At 35.7% G+C, this 19,035-nt stretch overlaps 1 protein-coding gene across 10 annotated transcripts in view; it reads right to left on the reverse strand.

Moving 5' to 3' along the window:
• LOC103129486 (discs large homolog 1-like protein) overlaps positions 1–19,035 on the reverse strand; it is a 119,551-nt gene that overhangs the window by 36,294 nt on the left and 64,222 nt on the right. For 8 of the 10 annotated variants that reach the window (XM_016665127.1, XM_016665125.1, XM_016665126.1 and 5 more), the window contains 6 exons: positions 12,098–12,151; positions 8,129–8,179; positions 4,453–4,577; positions 3,963–4,132; positions 2,673–2,809; positions 2,371–2,515 (listed from right to left, as the gene is read on the reverse strand). In XM_016665127.1, coding sequence (XP_016520613.1) covers positions 2,371–2,515; positions 2,673–2,809; positions 3,963–4,132; positions 4,453–4,577; positions 8,129–8,179; positions 12,098–12,151 — 682 coding nt within the window. Of the gene's footprint in view, positions 1–2,370; positions 2,516–2,672; positions 2,810–3,962; positions 4,133–4,452; positions 4,578–8,128; positions 8,180–12,097; positions 12,152–12,276; positions 12,922–19,035 lie in introns of those variants that run through there. The other 2 variants (XM_007540627.2, XM_007540628.2) reach the window with 2 other exon arrangements.

Genomic DNA, 19,035 nt, shown 5'->3' on the forward strand with positions numbered 1-19,035 from the left:
AATAATAAATCCTTAACTACACCTCCTTGTTTGGTTCTGCTTCAGCTCCATTCTTCATGACACAAAAGAGTATCTTTGTAAGTTTACCTGATTTACCTCATTAATTAAATCCTACAGATACACCAGCCTTTTGACAAACTCCATCTTACTTTCCACATTTTTACTTTTTTTTTTTTTTTTTTTACAGCATGCCATCTTTTGACGTTTTCACCTTGGATGCTTTTAAGTTTATGAATCATGGGTGAGTCACTCTGACGCCTCACTATTCAAAGCCTTAAAGACTTCATGCGTAGGAGCAAACCTTCGCTCCTTCCTTTCTTTTCTTGTTTAACTTCTGCTCTACCTGAATTCTTTATAATTTCAGTGGCGAGAGCAAAGTTTATGTATTATAATGAATGAAATAGTGCAAAATTAACATTTATTGCGGGTTTCTCTAAGCAACAGCAACTGCAGATAAACAATCTGTCATAATTCTTGAAGGATAATTGATCACTTTTATTACCGGAAAAGGCATAAATCACTTAAACTGGTTGGTTTTGTGGCACGGACCAACTTTAAAACGTATTAATGAGGCCATTCCAGAAGTTTAATGGTAGCCCTCCACTTATTCCAAAAACAAGTTCGATTTGGGTTTGGGATAATTGTCCTGTTGAAACACAAACCAGAATTTCATTTTCTACATGTGATTAATCCTTTGAAGGTTTTGGGAGAGTGGTGGAAACTCCCAGTGGATAAATAATGAGAAATTTACACCCTGGGCAGGTTACCAGTCCATTATAGGACAACACAGAGCTACACACGACAAACAACCCAGGGGGAATCTAGACGGTGCGTTTTTGAACTGCAGGAGGCTGGATGACCCAGAAACCACACCAAGAACATGCAAACCCATTATGCTTTTGCTGCAAGGCAGCAGTACTAAAAAGTGTGCCCCAGTGTGGCAAAGGTTTCAACTATAGCTGCACAGTTCACTGAACCGCAATAGTTTCTGGAGAAATAGCATGAGCTATACTGCAATTACAAATGGCTGCTTGGAAACTTTCATGTGTTATGCCTTGGATATCAATCTGTTATGTTTATCCATGAGACATTTTGCCTGTTATTTTAGTGGATGAGATGCTAAAGCTAATCAAACTTTAGCATCTCAAACATCAGTTTGACTTTTCACAATAAAGCTACATTTTTTCAGCTTGAGTGAAATTTGCAGCAGCCACATGATTAAACCAAATGCTCTAAAAGACATGAGAAAATATGAGAGAGGATTACATATATTATTTTGTACATACTGTAATATATAATCCACAATAAAATACAACAAGTGGCTCTTGTTGCAGTTTATTGGCTCTTAATAACATTGACTAAAGAACAAATTATTTTTTTTTAAAAAGTGGCCTATTGTGCTTCCTTGATCAGGTTAGCATATGTCTAAGGGCTAAACAAAACATTTAATTACATTTTGTACACAAAATAATTCTTAGATAAGATTTTCATCTGCTCAGTTCTTGAGTTGCTAGGTAACGGCGCTGGGCTATGGTGGGGTTGCTAGGTAACGGGCTGGACTTCACTGGGGTTGCTAGGTAACGGGCTGGACTTCACTAGGAGAGGTGCAGTGGCAGCTAAATTGTGACGTTACATTATGAAAACATCATTTTCCAGACACACGAAAAAACATCAACTTAATGCTAAAAACTGACGAGGTGTTTTTTAAGTGCTTGGGCTTTTTTTTTTTAGAAGCAGCAGAAACTCAAATGGAAGTATAAAAATATTACAAAAGTGAATTTTTATCATACGTGCAGTTCAAATACAGAGCCAATTAAACATGCAGTGTTTTTTTTTGTATTTTTATGGAATAGTTTTTTTGCGTTTCCACAACAGAATGACCCTAAGAGAACCAGTAACATTTCTTTTAATCTGTTTTCTTGTCATTAGACTGGAAACAATGAGGTTTTTAACACTTTCAAAAATATCCCTCTTCTTTTTGAAAAATGTACTATTTTTCTTTATTTTAAAACCTAAAAAATAGAAAAAAAATCTGGTTCTTTAAAAATTACAAGTTTCCTTTAGTACATATTTATCACTAAATTATTGGTTGTCTTTTTTCACAAGGTTGTGCAAAACTAAATTAGTTTTGTTTGATTAATTGCAAAAATGTCTCTTTGTATTGTAAAGGGTACAGACCCCTGAACTACAATTACTATTACTGACATTAATTTGTTAAAGAAAAAATTATTTAAATTAATTTAAAGGCCCAAAACTAACACAACTGATGCCTAAGATGACTGTATGCAGACTGTTTGCTAGCATTAAAAAGATATTTGAAGAAACTGACTTTGCATTAGCTTGCAGAGCGAATGTGAGGTTTGTACTCACAGTTGGTGACATCGGGTGGAGGGAAGTTGTCATTAATGAAAAGGGAGCTGTGTTTGGCGACACGGAGGTACACGACGTCCGGAGTGGACTTTAGTGCCGCAACTGCCTCTTCATGAGTCACTTCCTCCAAGCAAGAAGCATTTACCTTCATAGAAAAGAAGGAAAAACCATGATTAAACATCAGAAACACCACAGAAACGAAGCTATAAAATGTTTATGCCGGTGTAAAACAGTGAACTTGTATCTGAATCTGGAACCTAAACGAGAAAACACAATAGAAAGAATAAAAAAACGTTTCTTACAGCAACAAGTTTATCCCCTATTTGTAGCCGCCCGTCTTTGTGTGCAGCCCCTCCTTCGATGATTTTGGTCACATAGATGCTGTTGTCACCAGGAACGTGCTGGTTTCCAACACCGCCTGCTATGCTGAACCCTAAACCTGAGAGAAAACATTTAAAGGTCATGAATGCCACCAAGGTACAACTAAATGTTCCTTATTATTAAAAAGTTAATTAAATACATTTTGACGGACTTTAGCTAATACTGGGAACTTAAACATTTGAAGTATATCTGTTATTATTGCCTCGTAGTGTTTCACAAGCTGTTTTAACTAATAATTAGCTGTCTGCTTCCTGAGCTGACTGATTTTACTTTTATATTTGGTTGAAAAATACTCATGAGATAATTTGGACGACTAATGTTACATTTCTATTTTAGGTATCTACTGATATTTTTAGAGAATGCTATGAGTGAGAGCAAAAAAGAATAATGGGTTTCTTCTTGTTGTAGACTTATATCTGGTCTTATATTATTAAATTAGATGTGTCAAACTCAAAGCCCGTGGGTTACTTCAATTACTTGTGACGTATTATGATAGGTTCAATTATATGACCTGTTCTGTGTTTCCAGGCACAATCAAAACCTTCAGTTTTAAAAATGCTGCATATTTCTATAAAAAATATGACTTTAAAGAAATTTCACTTTGTATTTTAGCGCCTTGAAATTGGGCCTCTGTCTCTTTAAAAACATCTACTCTTTCTGAAACGCCGTCTTCAGGAAGTCATCACAGCATGACTCCTCTATTAACCTTTTGACATTTTAATCAGCTCAGCAGATGCACAGTTTCAACAGGTGTTTGCTAATTGCACTGGCTAGTCTGAAGGAGCTGACTGGGGGAGGAGCTTCATCCTCGAGGGTGGAGCTAGGTCCACCCAGGTGTTTTGCACAGCTGAATGGTTGCCATAGAGACCAAAGGATTTCTCAAACATGCATGAAAGAATCAAGGCAACACTCCAGGTACGTTTTTGATGAGGGAATAAAGTTGATTTTAACACAATTTCTGACAGTTAATTTTCCAGTGAATGTGAAAAGATGTTTAATATTATTTAAATTTCAGAAGTAATGCAAAGACAGCTATTTATTTTAACAGTTTTTTTAATGGGTAACTTTATAAATACATTCTTCCATAACATTTGAGGGAATTCATAATCTGGATTTGGCCCAAAATGAAAATGGGAATGACACCACTGCTTTAAAACTAAGACAATAAAGTTTGTTTACTCCAGTTCGATGTGTTCCTAGCAATAGCTCACCTTTTGGACCTTTGACCAGCTTAATATCCATGATCCTCTCAGCGAGGCTCCTCCGTCGTCGTATGCAGAGCCGGACCAGTCCTCCCGCCTCCTTCAGCGCCTCCACCGCCCCGCTGTGAGTCACCTCCCTCACGTCGGTGTCATTCACCCGGACTATGCAGTCATTCACCCTGCACAGCAAAATTTATTTATTTATTTATTTGCTTACGTCTTCATCACCGCTGATAAATTTTTCTTTTATTACACGGGCAAGATCTCACACCAAAATATTTAAATACACAACCAGGAGTTAATGTTTCCCTGGGGAATAAATTAGATGTGACACATTGGACTGCGACACATCTAATTTTCTAAAGGCTAACTTTCTGCTAGCTACTTTTCAAAATTTCATACAAAATTTAAGTACAGTACATCAGGTACTTTACTTAAAAATTTGTCCTGATGCATGTTAACTCATAATGGTAAATACATTTAACAGCAATGATTCTACCTGAGTCGTCCATTTTGGGCTGCAGCTCCTCCTGGGATGATTTTGGTGATAAAGATGGATGGGTCCTCTCCAATGTGGGGGTTATCTGTGCCGCCAGCAATACTGAAGCCCAGTCCTGAGTTACCCTGCTCATAAAAACAGAAACAGAGGCCATGTTGGTGGCAAAAATATTTATATGCACAATTTTTTCGTCCACAAGAGTTTCAAATTTCTTAAAGTTTAAAAGTTAGGTTCTAATTTGGTAAAATCTCAGTTTGAAAGCAACAAGTGGCATGTTTGTAAAGCAGCTAACTGCGCAACAAGAGCAGCGAAAATATATTGCTTAAGTCCAAGTTTGAAACTAAAAACTTAAGTGAATAAACATTAGACATTTAAAAAAACATATTAATTTTCTGTTAAAAATAAAAGCAATTCAGCCATGTCTTTCCAACGATTTGTAAAAAGAAACCACAATATCATAAAACAAGATACTTGGACCATGCAGGAACAAACACATACTATGTTTGCAAAAGCTGAATATTCATGTTTCACTCAGAAATACAGTTTTCTGAGGAGAAGAGGAAAATAAATGAATATCAGAGTTAAGCAATTACAAAATGATAGGTTTGTGTTTTTTTGTTCATGAAATATGTTCCACTCTGTAGAAATAGCAGGTCTTTCTGTACTGTTGTTCTCTAAAATAAGCTTTGTTGTTGTTTTTGTTCTTTTCTTCCTGATGTGACCTGTTGTTTTCTTCATCTGCTCAATGTTTGGTCTCACAATCTGGCTGGAACTATTTTTGTTACAAAAGTAACACGATCACAGAAACATAGACGTCCAAAAAGATTTGGCACAAACCTCACTGAGCGAGTCCAGATGACAAAATAATCACCACACAGGACTTGGGCTAACCTGCCTAAAGTGGCTAAAACACACTGCAGAATAATGATCGTAAAAGTATTCCATATAATCCTGATGACATAGGAACAGCGCGCTTAAAATAATATTCTTTATGGTAAATCACTGGGTATCTGACAGAGATCAAATGGAAACACAGAAGTTTTGGCACTATTCTTAAATAATAAATTTAGCTTAGTATTATTCTTCCATTATGCTGAATCCAACTGACCAAACGCTCTGGAACTCAGCTTGGGTTGCTAGGCGACAGGCTGGAATTCGCTGGGGTTGCTAGGTAACGGGCTGGACTTGGCTGGGATCACTAGGCAAGGGGAAGTGACTGCTTATTTGTGACGTTACTTTCTGAATGTTTTCAAAACAGGTCATTATCTAGACACCAAAAACATTCAATTATTGCCTAAAAGTGGATATGTGTCTTTTTTTAAGCGCTTGGGATGTTTTAAAAACAGTAGAAACACAAATGGAAGTACAAAAACATGAAAAATGTGAATTTTCTATTAATACAGTAGAAACACAAATGAAGCAGTAGAAACACAAATGGAGGTGCAAAAACATGAAAAATGTGAATTTTCTGTTAATACACCCCCCTAAAATAAGATAAATATTAGTTATGAAACAATACAAATAAAATTACGAAACAAGACTTCTCATTATCACTCAGTTGTCCAGAGGATTAAAACTTCATGTTTAAAAAAAAAAAAACATCACACGAACATGAATACCCTACAAAAATACAGTGTATATATTCAAAAACTAGCTTCTGTTTTGTCTTTTATAACATCTTAGTTTACAAATGTCTGCTAGTTTGTAGTTTGTTTGGTTCTTTAGTCGTGGTGACATTTGAATAATCACTAAACTGGCTTTTCAGTTTAGTGAAAGTATGACTTAACAGATCCATAATCTGTTAAATCATACTTTATTACATGAACCTGTCCAGGGTCTGCAGGTGGAAATTAGCATTTCTTGCTGTAATGTACCATGCACCTCTCCTTTTAAAAGGTTAATGGTATGTTGTACATTGTTTCAGAGTTAATAAATAAATAGTAGAAAAACAATCGCAAGTCCTAGTTATAGGAATTCCGAATCGATCTAAAATGCTCAAGAAATGTATTTTAGTCTATTTAATTTAAACAGAATTTCTAGACTGGTTTCTGAATTAAAAATGTTTTCTGAATCGAATCACCAGACACTGAAATATTCACATCTCTAACAAACAGAATGTAAGCAACTTAATATAACCTACCAAAATCATATTTTGTGTGAATAAATACACATAAATTTGTGCAATATTTTTATTTTTGCTAAACAAAAACTCTAAAACAAGCCCTAACCAGAACAGATATTCTTTGTAAAACAATTTCACACACTGACGTTTTTATTTTACTCTCTCCCCATGCGCCGTCATGGATTTAAATCCAGCGTAATGTCTGCGGCTGTGTTTGCGTGTGTGTCCGTTGTGACTTTAAAGCAGATTCAGTCAAGCAGACAGAACCAGGTCACAGGAGAATGGAGCGATAGAGAGAGACACAGAAAGATGGCCTTGGGGAAGAGATAAAGGGAATACAATCAGGGAAGAGGGATCGCTGAGGCCCGTGAAAGGAAAGTGGATGATGATGAAGAAGAAATGGAGAGGGCAGCGAAGAAGGTTTAGAAATGGACAAAAACGCTTAGGCTGAAAGACAGAAGAGACAAATAATAACATGAAGGTAGAGGAGGAATGATTTGAACATAAGGGAGAAGGAAGTTCTATTTTTGAATGATGTAAACAACCATGAAATGTTTGACAGAATGACTAAAATAGGCTGCAAAAATATTCATTTTCCTTCAACTAATTCCCCTTTTTGCATGTTCCTATGGAAACTCATTTTCACCATGAAAGAAAGAATAAAAGTCCAACAGGAAGTCATAATTTTGATTTTCAGTCATAATTTTGAGATTTAAAGTCATAAATATTAGATAGAAAGTAATAATTACAACTTTGAAAATTGAAATTATGACTATGAATTTCATAATCATGACTGAAAGTGAAAATTGATTGAATCTCCTAATTATGACTTTGATTATGACATTCAATGGCATAATTATGATTTTGACGTCAAAATTATAGCTATATAGCTCCTAATCATGACTTTGAAAGTTAAAACTATGACTTCGAATCTCATAATTATGACTGTCAAAGTCAAATTTTGACTTCCTGTTGGACTTTTATTTTTTATTTCATGGCACAAATGGGCTTCCATACATTTTGAACCACCACTGTATTACAAATAAAATTAAAATAAAAAATGAGCACAGTGTTAGTTTTCCTCCATAAACAGAATGGATGTAGACCAAGAAGTTAAATTTTGGTCTCATCAAGAACTTTAAAAATGTAAATGGTTTTCTATTTATTTTCAACAGCAGCTTTTTTTCTTCCCACTCATCAATAACGGCAACATTTTTGGAGAATTTCCCTGTCAACAAAAGTTTCTCTGCAAATACTCCAAAGTTACTATAACTCTTTTGGCTACCAATCTGATTAATGTTCTCCTTTACGTTACTTTTAACTCTTTTTATACCAACTTTTCAGATTGGCATAATTTTCTTTTCATTTTACACAGACGTATGTGGTTGCAAAGCAATAAAATGGAGTGAATACATTTTCAAGACTGTGTAGATCACCATGTCAGACACAAACTGCTCTTCATTACAAAATTAGAGACAACAGTTTTTGCAAAAATTTAAAAAATGTTTGTTTTGTTTCCTTTTTGGTGTGTAAAATAATATAACATTATTTTACCCTCTCCAGCGTGATTTCCTCATACTCATAGTCTGCTTCTGTTCCATTGACCTGTGAGACAAAAAGAAACACGAATAAAAACCTGCGTTATTAAAACAAATTACTACTTTATCAAGAAATTCAAAGACAGTTTTGTCTCAAATTAAAATGTAAATGTGATTCCCAATAACTTGTTCAATTGTGCATATTTAATTAAACACATTTTATTTTTGTCTCAGAAAATTTAGCTGTTAAAGTTTTTAAGCAAAATGTCAAAAGTTTAAAGAGATATTCATATTAAATCCATGCAGAATATACAACAGAAGAAGCATTTCCACTTTTTTTTAAATAAAAGTTTTGTTTTCTAAAGAAACTTTAAAGTAAGGCTGATATTGGTATGTTAATTGTGATAATAAAAGTGACTAAAGTATCTATAACTGCAGCCAAATCCCCATAAACACAAATACTCCTGTTAAAGAAACATTCACACTTTAAAACAGGATTTTTCAGGACACCAATAACTAAAAAAGTTGGATTCTTATCAGTAAACTCCTAAAAGTAAATATATTTAATTGCAGGTTTGAATGCTTTGATATTTATTGATAAAAATAAAAAAAATCAAAAAATAACAATTCAGTCACTTTTGATGATTTTCAAACATCCTAAATTGTAATTTATTATTGTCAAGATTAATCAAAATTTTTTATCAAGATAAGAACTTTTTCTCAATAACGATATGATAGAAGCATCTGTGATTAGACCTGTCACAATAAGCAATAAATCAATAAATCAATAAATCAATAAATCACATGACCAGTTAAAATGAACTCAATCATTTCCATTTGCATGATTAATTGTTTTTCTATTTCAACCAAAAATTGGACAACAAAAACACGTTTTGGTCTCAACTAACTCCTTTTTTAAGGGACAATTTTGCTTACAGAGACTTCATAATTCATTTTATTTGTTGTTCCACTTGTTTTGTTTATTCATTTTGGATATTTAAAATGTCTTCCAGATCCAGTGCTAAATGTTCATCAGAATTTAAAGTTGATCAATCTTTGAGAATGTGTTCTTGGATTATTTTTCCATTGCTATTATATCAAATGAAAATGGTCTCAAAACAACTTTATCGTTTACCGCTATAACTTGTGGAACAATTTATCGTCCAGCAAAAGTTGATGCCTTTGCAGGCCAATCTATAGTTATTCTGTAAAGATACATTTTAAACCAGAAACAAACATCTCTGGCTTTGCTGCTGTATATTTGTATATTTTTTTCTATTTTGTTTTTTTGTTTTGAATCTTTTTTAAACCCATTGAACCCTTTCTGAGACAAAATGAAACCTTTTAGGAGAAATACAACGTAAGATCTTGATGTCATTGCTTCTCTTGTTAAAAAAGTGAATTTTGTGCCATTTAGCAAAGACAAAGCCATCAGTGAATTCAGCTAGTGTAATAAACTAAAACGAAACATTTACATTGACCTAAAAGAAATCAGAGTATTAACTTGATCAGATTATTTGTACACTCACACAGGTCACACATTAAAGATTATGAAAGTAAATTTAGATAATATTTATGAATGACGTATAAATCCTGAAGAATAAAATCCCTAAAGCATCTCTGACGTCACATTTAAAAGTGTCCCTTAGAAAAGTTGACTCTAAAACCTTAAAAATGTGTCGACATCGTTCAGTCCTGCAGAGATACGAGGCTGTGGATTTCTGAAGCGAATGAGAAGCAAACACAGACATGTTTTTCCAGACATGCTCAATGTTTGGGACTGAATGTCTTTTTCAGATGCATGCAGTGGAGCAAACAGGCGCGCACACATGCTGTGGTCAACGGCGTCCCAGGGGCCAATGTAATCCGCCTGGCTGTAATCTGTGTCTTTGTGCAGTCAGATTACTTTAGATTTTATATTTTTTGCTGTTTTAAAACCGCCATGTGTTGTGCGCCTGTACTCCATTTTGACTGAAAGTTGCAACTTAGTGACTTAATTTAAAAAGTGACATTACACAGTTCATTCTTGCACAAATAATCCTTTTATTTAGCTTTTGCTAAGAAGGGTTTTATTTTAAAATATTAAAGATGTGAAGTTTGTCAAAATGTATGTATTCTTTGGATTGATTTTGTTTAGTCAAGAAGTTGTTTCTCCAGAAAATGTATTGGTGTATTTTAAGTTCTGCTGTTCTTGACAGTTGGTGGTTACCGTAGCAACCAGTAACTGGCAGCTCCTCCCCCTCTGTTCTGTTGCTATCGGTAACGGAACAAAATATTAGGATCAGCTCTGAGTTTTCTTTAGAAATATTATATTTTAACAAATATTTTAGATAATTTTAATCATATACAGCATTTCAGGAGTAATTTTTGCGACATTTTATATATGTTTTTAACTGTTATTATTCATGTTGAGCATTTTAGCTACGTTTAGTTTTACGACTGATAACTGCTGCTAACTGCTGCTAACTGTGCCTTGGGAGCTGTTGCTTTGTAGTTTGTTTTGGATTATTTATTGTATTTTATTTTTTATATAGAGGCAGAAGCTGCTGGACTGATGTTAACTACAAACTTTTTTTCTCTTTTGTTAGAATAAATTCAGACATTTATTCTGAATTTATTCATGACAGAAACCTGAGTGTTTCTGTCATGAAGTCGACCTACTGGACCTGAGACGAACATAGAAGGGTTATAGTTACACATGCATGTGATGCCTTTTATCGTAAAAACTAAAAGTGCAAACAGTGAGTGGCATCAGTAATATCATTCGGCTACAGGGAATCTGTCCCTGCTCGTAATTTCTTTCAGTTTCAGTCCAGCAGGGAGTAGTTCCACAGTAATTACATAATAAAATTATCTAACAACAACACATTCATTCCCTGCAGCAGCTGGCCAACAGTGAGATGACATCTGGATTCATCTAATTCTAGATGGAGAGTTCTGTTTAAACCAGGCCGTCACTGTCTTTAACGCACCAATTTACTGGACAGAAACGTTTAACGCTCATTACACAAATTCAAGCTGCAGGAGGAGAGGCTTACAGCTTTAGACGTCATTTTAGAGACACACTGTTTGCCAATATTTACCTTGATGAAGCCTAAAACAATACATTAAAAAGTATAAAAAAATTTTATCCTACACTGCAAAAACACAAAGTCCTTTTGGTCTAGTTTCTAGTGAAAATATCTTAGTACACTTAGATAAAGCTAACTTAAAAATAAATTTTAAGAAAGATATAGGAGCTTGTTTGTGTCAATAATTTCTTAATATTGATGAGAATGTTATAGTTCCATTGGCAGATTAATTTGGAAAAACCTGAACCTAAAACAAGCTCCTATATCTTGCTTAAAAGATAAGCAAGTTAGTTTTGTTGTACTAAGATATTTAACAAAAATCAAAAGTACTTGGTAGCATTTTCAGAAACACTGCAAGTATTTTTGTAAAGTTTCTAGTGGAAATATCTTAGCACACTTAAAATAAGACTAAACTAATTTTTTAACATAATATTTCAGCAAGATATAGGAGCTTTTTAAAGTCAATAATTCCTTAAAATTGTAGAAAAAGTTCTAGTTCCATTGGCACATTAATTTACTTATAATGTGAGAGAAATATCGTGTCATAGGTGAAATAATCTGTCAATGAAACTGGTACTTTTTTCTGCGATTTCTTGCTGAATGTTATTTGTAAGATAGTTTTATCTTATTTCCAGTATACTAAGATATTTGCTCTAGAAACTAGACCAAAATTACTTGGTAAAATTTTGTGTTTTTGCAGTGAAGTTTACAGAAAATCTTTAAATATGTGCAACTCAAATGTTTTGCACATATTCTTTTGTTCTTATGGCCACAAATTTGAATGACATAACATTAAAAAACTCCAACAATAATTCCTCAAATAAGACTAGAAATATTGCATATGTAGAACTTCATTATCAGGAAGCTCCAACACAAACTGTTGATTCAATCAATGTAATTAAAGCTGTACTCACATATGGGGGGGTGTCTACGCTGTCGGTATTGACCACCACTGGAGGGGGGTTGGCCTGCAAAAAACACACACACAAAAAAAACACACTAATTCAGTGACTTCAACCTCAGGTGTCTGAAAATAAAACCGGGTCGCGGAAAGCTGAGAAAGCTGAAGCGAAGGCAGCGGTTCAGGACTTACTCGTCTCAGGTTTTGGTACAGCATGTTGAGTACATCTGCTATGGATTACCACCATGGAGCGACTGCGTACGCCGCATGACATGCTGCACAGCCCTGATAGTGGACAGCACTGACAACCACGCTATGCTACACTTTAAAAAACACTTTACAGGCGCCGTAAACTGAATTTAACGCTGTAAGTTAACAGCTTACATCGTATTCCAGCGGTAGGATATTATCAGACTCTTACCAGCTGAATTAAGGCAACATTCTGGAGATTTTAAATACATAAACCCAACTTTTTATGCTACTTCTCTTTATCTTTCTACTTCTCCCACTGGATTATGAACAATAAATAGTTGGAATTGTTTCTGAACCCTGAAAATATCAGCAATATCAGTGGATATTTGCATCAATCCACTGCTTTTCCTCTAGTCCTGATTTCTGTCCGGTCCTCCATCTTTAAGACAGCTAGTCTGAGTAAAAGCTACAACTTCTCCAACAACAAAAAAAGTTAGAAAACTAACTAAACCAGTACAAAACCAGCTCATAAACCAAATGGACAGTCCGCTCTGACGTCGAAGTATAAATGTGTAACAGAGCGGCAGCAGAATCAACTGCTTTCCACTAATCTGTTCCACACATCGCCCTTTATCTCCTCTCGCTTTTATCTCTCTCTCAAACACACACACACACACACACACACACGCGCACACACCCACACGCGCACACACCCACACACACTATCTGAATCCATGTGTTTCTCCCTCTCCGTCCATCGTGTCTGACTGCATGTCAGTCAAACTGGAGGCTTGATCCCACATGGGAACAGAGTGGGGGTGTTCGGAGGGATTAAAGGTACGGTGGGAGGAGTCAATCTGTCCGCTCTGCAGCAACCAGGAAGAGCAGAGGGTGCAGACAGATGCAAGCAGGAAGAATACATAAAAAAGATGAATGTACAGAGCTGAGAGCAGAAGTGGGGGAAGGTTCAGAGCGGCAAAGTGGAGTTCATGGATATGGAGAGAGTGAGCTGCCAGCTGCAGCTGGTGTCATCGCCGTGTGAACACCAGAAAATGGGTGGGAAGAAGAAGAAACTGTTTAGAAAAGTGGATCATTTTGGAAACATCAAAAGTTAGAGAGATTCAAAATTAATCAGAAAAGCTACATCTAAATAAAACAAGGCACAAAGACAAAAAAAACTATAATAAAAATCCAAACAGAGAAAGTTGAAAACACGAGATCAAATGTGAAATATAAAATAAAAAATTAGCACATTCCTGGCAAAAATCTTTGCTAGAAAAACCTAAGTAGTTTCCAAGTTTGGAATGTCAAATACTTGTCAGATACTTGAGAAAAAAATTTGAGATAGATTTCAGACATTTTCTACGAAAAACAAGATCATTTCGCCAAAACTCCAAATGTCTAAAATTTGTGAGAAAAAAACTAAGAAATTTTGATCTTAGTCTCTAAAGCTTACTAGAAAAAGTGTGGAAGTTTCTGAATTAAAAAAGTCAAACGTCTGCAACCTTTGAAACACAGAAATTTCCTTGATTTTTCCAGAAAATGTCTGACATTAATCTAAAATATTTTTGAGTTTTTAGCAGAAATCTACTCCTTTTTCTCCTACCTGCAAGAGCTCTAACAGAATCTGAGAAAAAATATCAAATATCAAAATTGTGAGATTAAATTTAGAATTTGAGAAAAAATTCAGAATCCTGAGATTAATGTCAGAATTCAGATTTTTTTTTCCAATGCCCCCAATCATCTTCCGTATAAATAACATGATTTTCAAATTGGCAAAAAACAAAAACAATAAAGCTATAAATAAAGAAAAAAACAAATTAAAGAAACATTTGTGATCATGTCACATAATAATTTTAGACATTTCAGATCAAAGAGCTCGAGTTCATCAAAAAGATAAGAGACACAATAAATAAAATTATTCTTAAATACAAAATAGTTTCAAAAATAATGAAAATGTATTTTCTAAGCTTAGAAGTACAAAAATGTTTTTACAATAAAGATCATTAATTAATTTTGTTATTAAATGTTTTTCTAACCCACTAACTACTGCTTCACTATGCTTTAAAGTCAATCAAAAAACTATTTTGATTCCAAAAAAATATTGCAAGCTTTTATTTTAATATAAACTTGTTTTGTTATTTATCAAAATTTTTAAACAAAATCTCTCTATTTTGCTTTTCCAATAAAAAACAGTCGCTTACAAAGTATTGACTGATGATAATATTAGCTAAAAATCACTGACAGTTACGACTCCATTGTGTTTTGGTAACCTCATATGACCCCTTCACAACTGTGGCAATATTGTGTGTGTGTGTGTGTGTGTGTGTGTGTGTGTGTGTGTGTACCAGGTTTTTATATCCTTATGGGAACTTATTTCTGTCTGGGGTTATGGGGACCATAGCTCCTTGTGGGGACATTTTCTTGGTCCCCATGAGGGAAATTGTTGTTTTTGGGTTAGTGGTTAGGTCTGTGATGGTTAGGTGTTAGGGTTAGGATTATGGTATGGGTTAGGCTGTAGAAATTAATGGAAGTCAACATGAAGTCCCCAAAAGTGATGAAAACATGATTGTGTGTGTGCGCACATGCGTGTTTGTGTGTGTGTGTGTGTGTGTGTGTGTGTGATTTGTAAAGCGACCAATCCAACCAGTCAGCTGTGTTCTGTCTGGTGTTTTCATTGACACGCCAAGTCAGGCTACATGCTTATATAATCAACGTGTGTGTGTGTGTGTGTGTGTGTGTGTGTGTGTGTGTGTGTGTGTGTGTTTGAGTTGTGTTTCATGAAAAGGCCATAAGAACAAACACACACACGCACACAGACACACACACAGCATCCATATCCAGATAGAGTGATTGTTAGTTGTTATATAATTGCGGTTACACCAGCTGTGTTATTATGGCATTACGACCCGGTTCAGCCCAGCCGCAGCTTAGGGAGGTTCAGACTAACCCGGTTCATTTCATCAGGCAGAGACCGACGGACAAACAAGTGATTAACTCCTTCAGTCAGAGGTCGCCATCATGCCACAAAAAGACGGCCTCTTCAAAGGTTTCCAATTATATTTAAACACATACAGATATTTAGATAAAAAGACAAAATCACTGTCTACTAAAGAGTTTACATACATTTTGTCAGTGTAAGAGAAAACTGCCTTTTAAAATGTAATCTAAGAATAATTCTGTGAAAATAAATCTGAATTCTGAGATTGAAGTTGGAATTTTGAGAAAAAGTTTGAATTTTGAAATTAAAGTCAGAATTTTGAGGAAAAATGTCAAAATTTTGAGATTAAAATCATAATTCTAACACAAAAAAAAATCAGAATCCTTTAAAAAAAATTTTTTCCAGTGGCACTAATCCTCTTCATCATCATGTAAAACAAAGTTATAAACACATTTCTAAAGAATATTATCACCACATTTTCTGGCATTTAGCAAATAGAATTAATTTTTGTAATTCTAACTAACCTAAAACAAGAAAAGTTTCGTCTGATTTAAGTTCATTAAGTGAGAAAAAAAATGTACGTTTGTCTCTTTTTAGACGATTATATGTAAATATCTGGTTTCAACTGAAGCAAATGTTTGCTGTCTATAACAATTGAGTAAAAATAAATTACGGATCAGAATAAATGAAATGATGCATAATAGATGTTGGTAAAAATAATTAAATTGTTTTCATACACATGGAAGGAGAAAATATGGAAACCAAGGAGCCATAAAGCCATAAAATAAAAATTGTTCCATCCTTTGCTTCTATTTTATCGTCTTTCTTGCTGCATGATGTCATGCGGCACATCAGCCTGGTTTGGACCACTGTCAGTTCCCAACATGGCGGCCCGCTCCGTCTATCTTAATCTGCAATGCAACGCTAATTGACTAATGAGTTAATCAGAAGGAGCGTGACTCTAATCAAATCAGAATGGCCAGGCTAATCACACTAATCAGACTATCAGTAGCTTCTATCTGTGATCATTGCACCCGCTGCACACTTACTACCTCACCGTCATTCACAGGCAGCTGCTCCGTTGGATTATTCCCCTCAGATTACAGCGCTCTTACACATAAAATCTCTTTTGTTGCAACTCTTACGCTGCTTTTATCATTATGTTGTTATGTCTCATTGGCTGCTGGGAAAATTGTCATAACACATACATTTTTCTGTTTTTAGTTTTAAAAAATTAAGAGATTAGATGCACCGATCCGATATTAATATCTGTATTAGTTCCGATTTTGGTATCAGTCTAATGCTAAACTTTATGCTCTGAGTGATGTCATGCTTTATTACTTATTTTACAGTACATTTATAATTCCTAAATGCATTCTGTGAACCACTTAAAAGAAAATTTGTTTCAGTTTATGTTTATATTTTTGACCAAGGCAGTCAACCTATTGTTTTTGTCAGTTTTAGTTTCTTTATTATTTATTGTGAACAAGTTAAAGTTGTTTTTACATGTTTGACCAAACTTGTGAATTTAGTGATGTATTTCAGTGTGCTGAACTGGTGCAGAGTTAACAAATTTTTTTTTTTAATTCAGTACATCTATGTCTGTGTTTAAAAACAGAAACATTTTAAGTCCATTTGGGTGTTTTTCTCCGATACCGATACCGTATTGGATCAGTATTGGCTGATGTTAATCCTCAGAAATTGGAATCAGAAGTAAAAAAAAGTGGATCGGTGCATTTATAATTCAAATGTGCATGAACCTGATCAATGTCTTAAAGGGGAAGTATTATGTTTTTTCCAGGCACATACTATCATCTCATAGAATAATCAAGTAACTATATTAACTTCAGTTAAAAAAAAAAATATTAAAACCATAAATAAAATTATATTATATATAAAGACAATTTACTTTGAAATTGGACCTCTGTCTCTTTAAAAACTCCTGATTTGTGATAAACTCTGCCTACAGGAAATCATCACATGATTCCTCTATTAACCCTTTAACAACATTTTTACCAATGTACTGAGAAGTAGATCGTATAATGAGAACAGCAGATATGTAGTTCCACCAGGTGTTTGCTAATTGCTGCTGGCTAGTCTGAAGGACCTGAATGGGGGACGAGCTGTACCTCAAAGGCGAAGCTAAGTCTGCCCAGGCATTATGCACAGTTGAATGGTTACCATAGAGATTAAAGGAGTTTCCAAAAGTAAATTAGAAAATCAAGTAAACAGTCCAGGCATGTTTTTGATGTTATAACGTTGTAACATGATGCTGCCCCTATAAGATCTATAACCACGTACACCTACCTGCATATGGGTGTGTATCGGTACACAGTGGTGTCCAAGCGGCACGTGTGGATGCGCAGTCCAGATATATGTGTCACTGGGCCATGGCTTGCCACCAAACTTGCCTTTGCTCTTGGTGGGACTCTTCTTCACACTATCTCTGAGGTTGGGAAACTTCCCTCGTGAAGTCCTGGTGGCCAGGCTGGTGGGCAGCGTGCTCCAGCCGTATCCTCCTAACCCGGAGCACAACGGCAGCTGGGGCGAGTGGAACGGGTGGAGGGACAGCGACTGGGAGGCATGAGGAAGAGGATGGGTGCAGTTCTGCTGCTGCTGGCACTGCTGGAACAGCGAATGGTGACTGGACGATTGGCACTGGTGTTGCTGGTAGAGCTGATTGGATGAAGGCGAGGTAAACAGACGACCAGGTGAGGCTGGTGGGCAGCATGGCTGATGGTTCTGAGGTGGATGAAGCAACTGATGGTGACTCGCCGACACGTGGAGCTGGTGGTGGCTTGGAGATAAATGGAGCTGCTGGTGGCTGGAGGATAGATGCAGTTGGTGTTGACTTGGCAATAGATGAAGTTGGCTGTGGCTTGGTGAGAGGAGAAGGTTGTTTGGTGGTTGCTGCACCAACGGACATCCAACCGGATGACTTGGAGATGGCGGTGCTATGTGGTAGTAGCTAGGAGACGGAGAAGGAAGCAGGTGTTTCTGAGATTGGCAGCCATGTTTGCCTGAATGGGGTAGACGCTTTGGTGAGTGCAGCAGCGAAGGTTGCGTTTGGTGATTTGCCACCTGAAGTAAACTCTGGTTCTGCTTGGAATGGCTCTTTCCTGATTTGCCTTTCCCTTTGGCAGATTTTCCCTTAGAGGAGCTGGGCTTTTTGGGGCTACAACAAAACTCATGACTGTGGAAGTAGGTGGTCATTGTGACAAAGGTTTGGAAAATACTACTGTTGTATTCTTGTGTTACATTTTTTGTTTCAGAGGAATGATCTTCAGACAATTGGGCAAATCCCTGTACATCCAGGGATATTTTTGTCTTATTTGTTTGTGTTTCTCAATATCTACAGCTGGTGAACATACAAAAGTTATAAAACAATATTGGAGATGGATCTCTGAGAGGTAAACGATCCTCCGTTGGGGAGATGTTCAGTTTTAAAAGTACAACAATCTCTGTATAATCCATGAGTGTTGAATCAAGAAGAAAGCAGAAGAAACTCTTGAGTGATGCTCCCGTCAGTTCAGGTATCGGTCCAGACCTAAAGATTTCTGCCGGTTGCTCAGAGAGGTCTCTCCTCCAGCGGTCACTCGTTTGATCCACCTACCTTTCTGTTCATCTTCACCGAGTCGTGTAGGCAGGTCTGGTCATGCTTTAGTTAGGATATTCCACAGAGTACAGACTAAAAACTGTAACTGACCTGGCAATTCCTTTTCATCCAGCAGCAACAACGAGGAAAAGTTCAATCTTCTTTGTCTGTCCATGTTTATCCAATCTAAATTGGTAAAACTCTTATAATAAATTGGTAACAG

This window comes from Poecilia formosa, unplaced genomic scaffold (assembly GCF_000485575.1).
Source record: "Poecilia formosa unplaced genomic scaffold, Poecilia_formosa-5.1.2 Scaffold549, whole genome shotgun sequence".
Lineage (NCBI taxonomy): Eukaryota > Metazoa > Chordata > Actinopteri > Cyprinodontiformes > Poeciliidae > Poecilia > Poecilia formosa.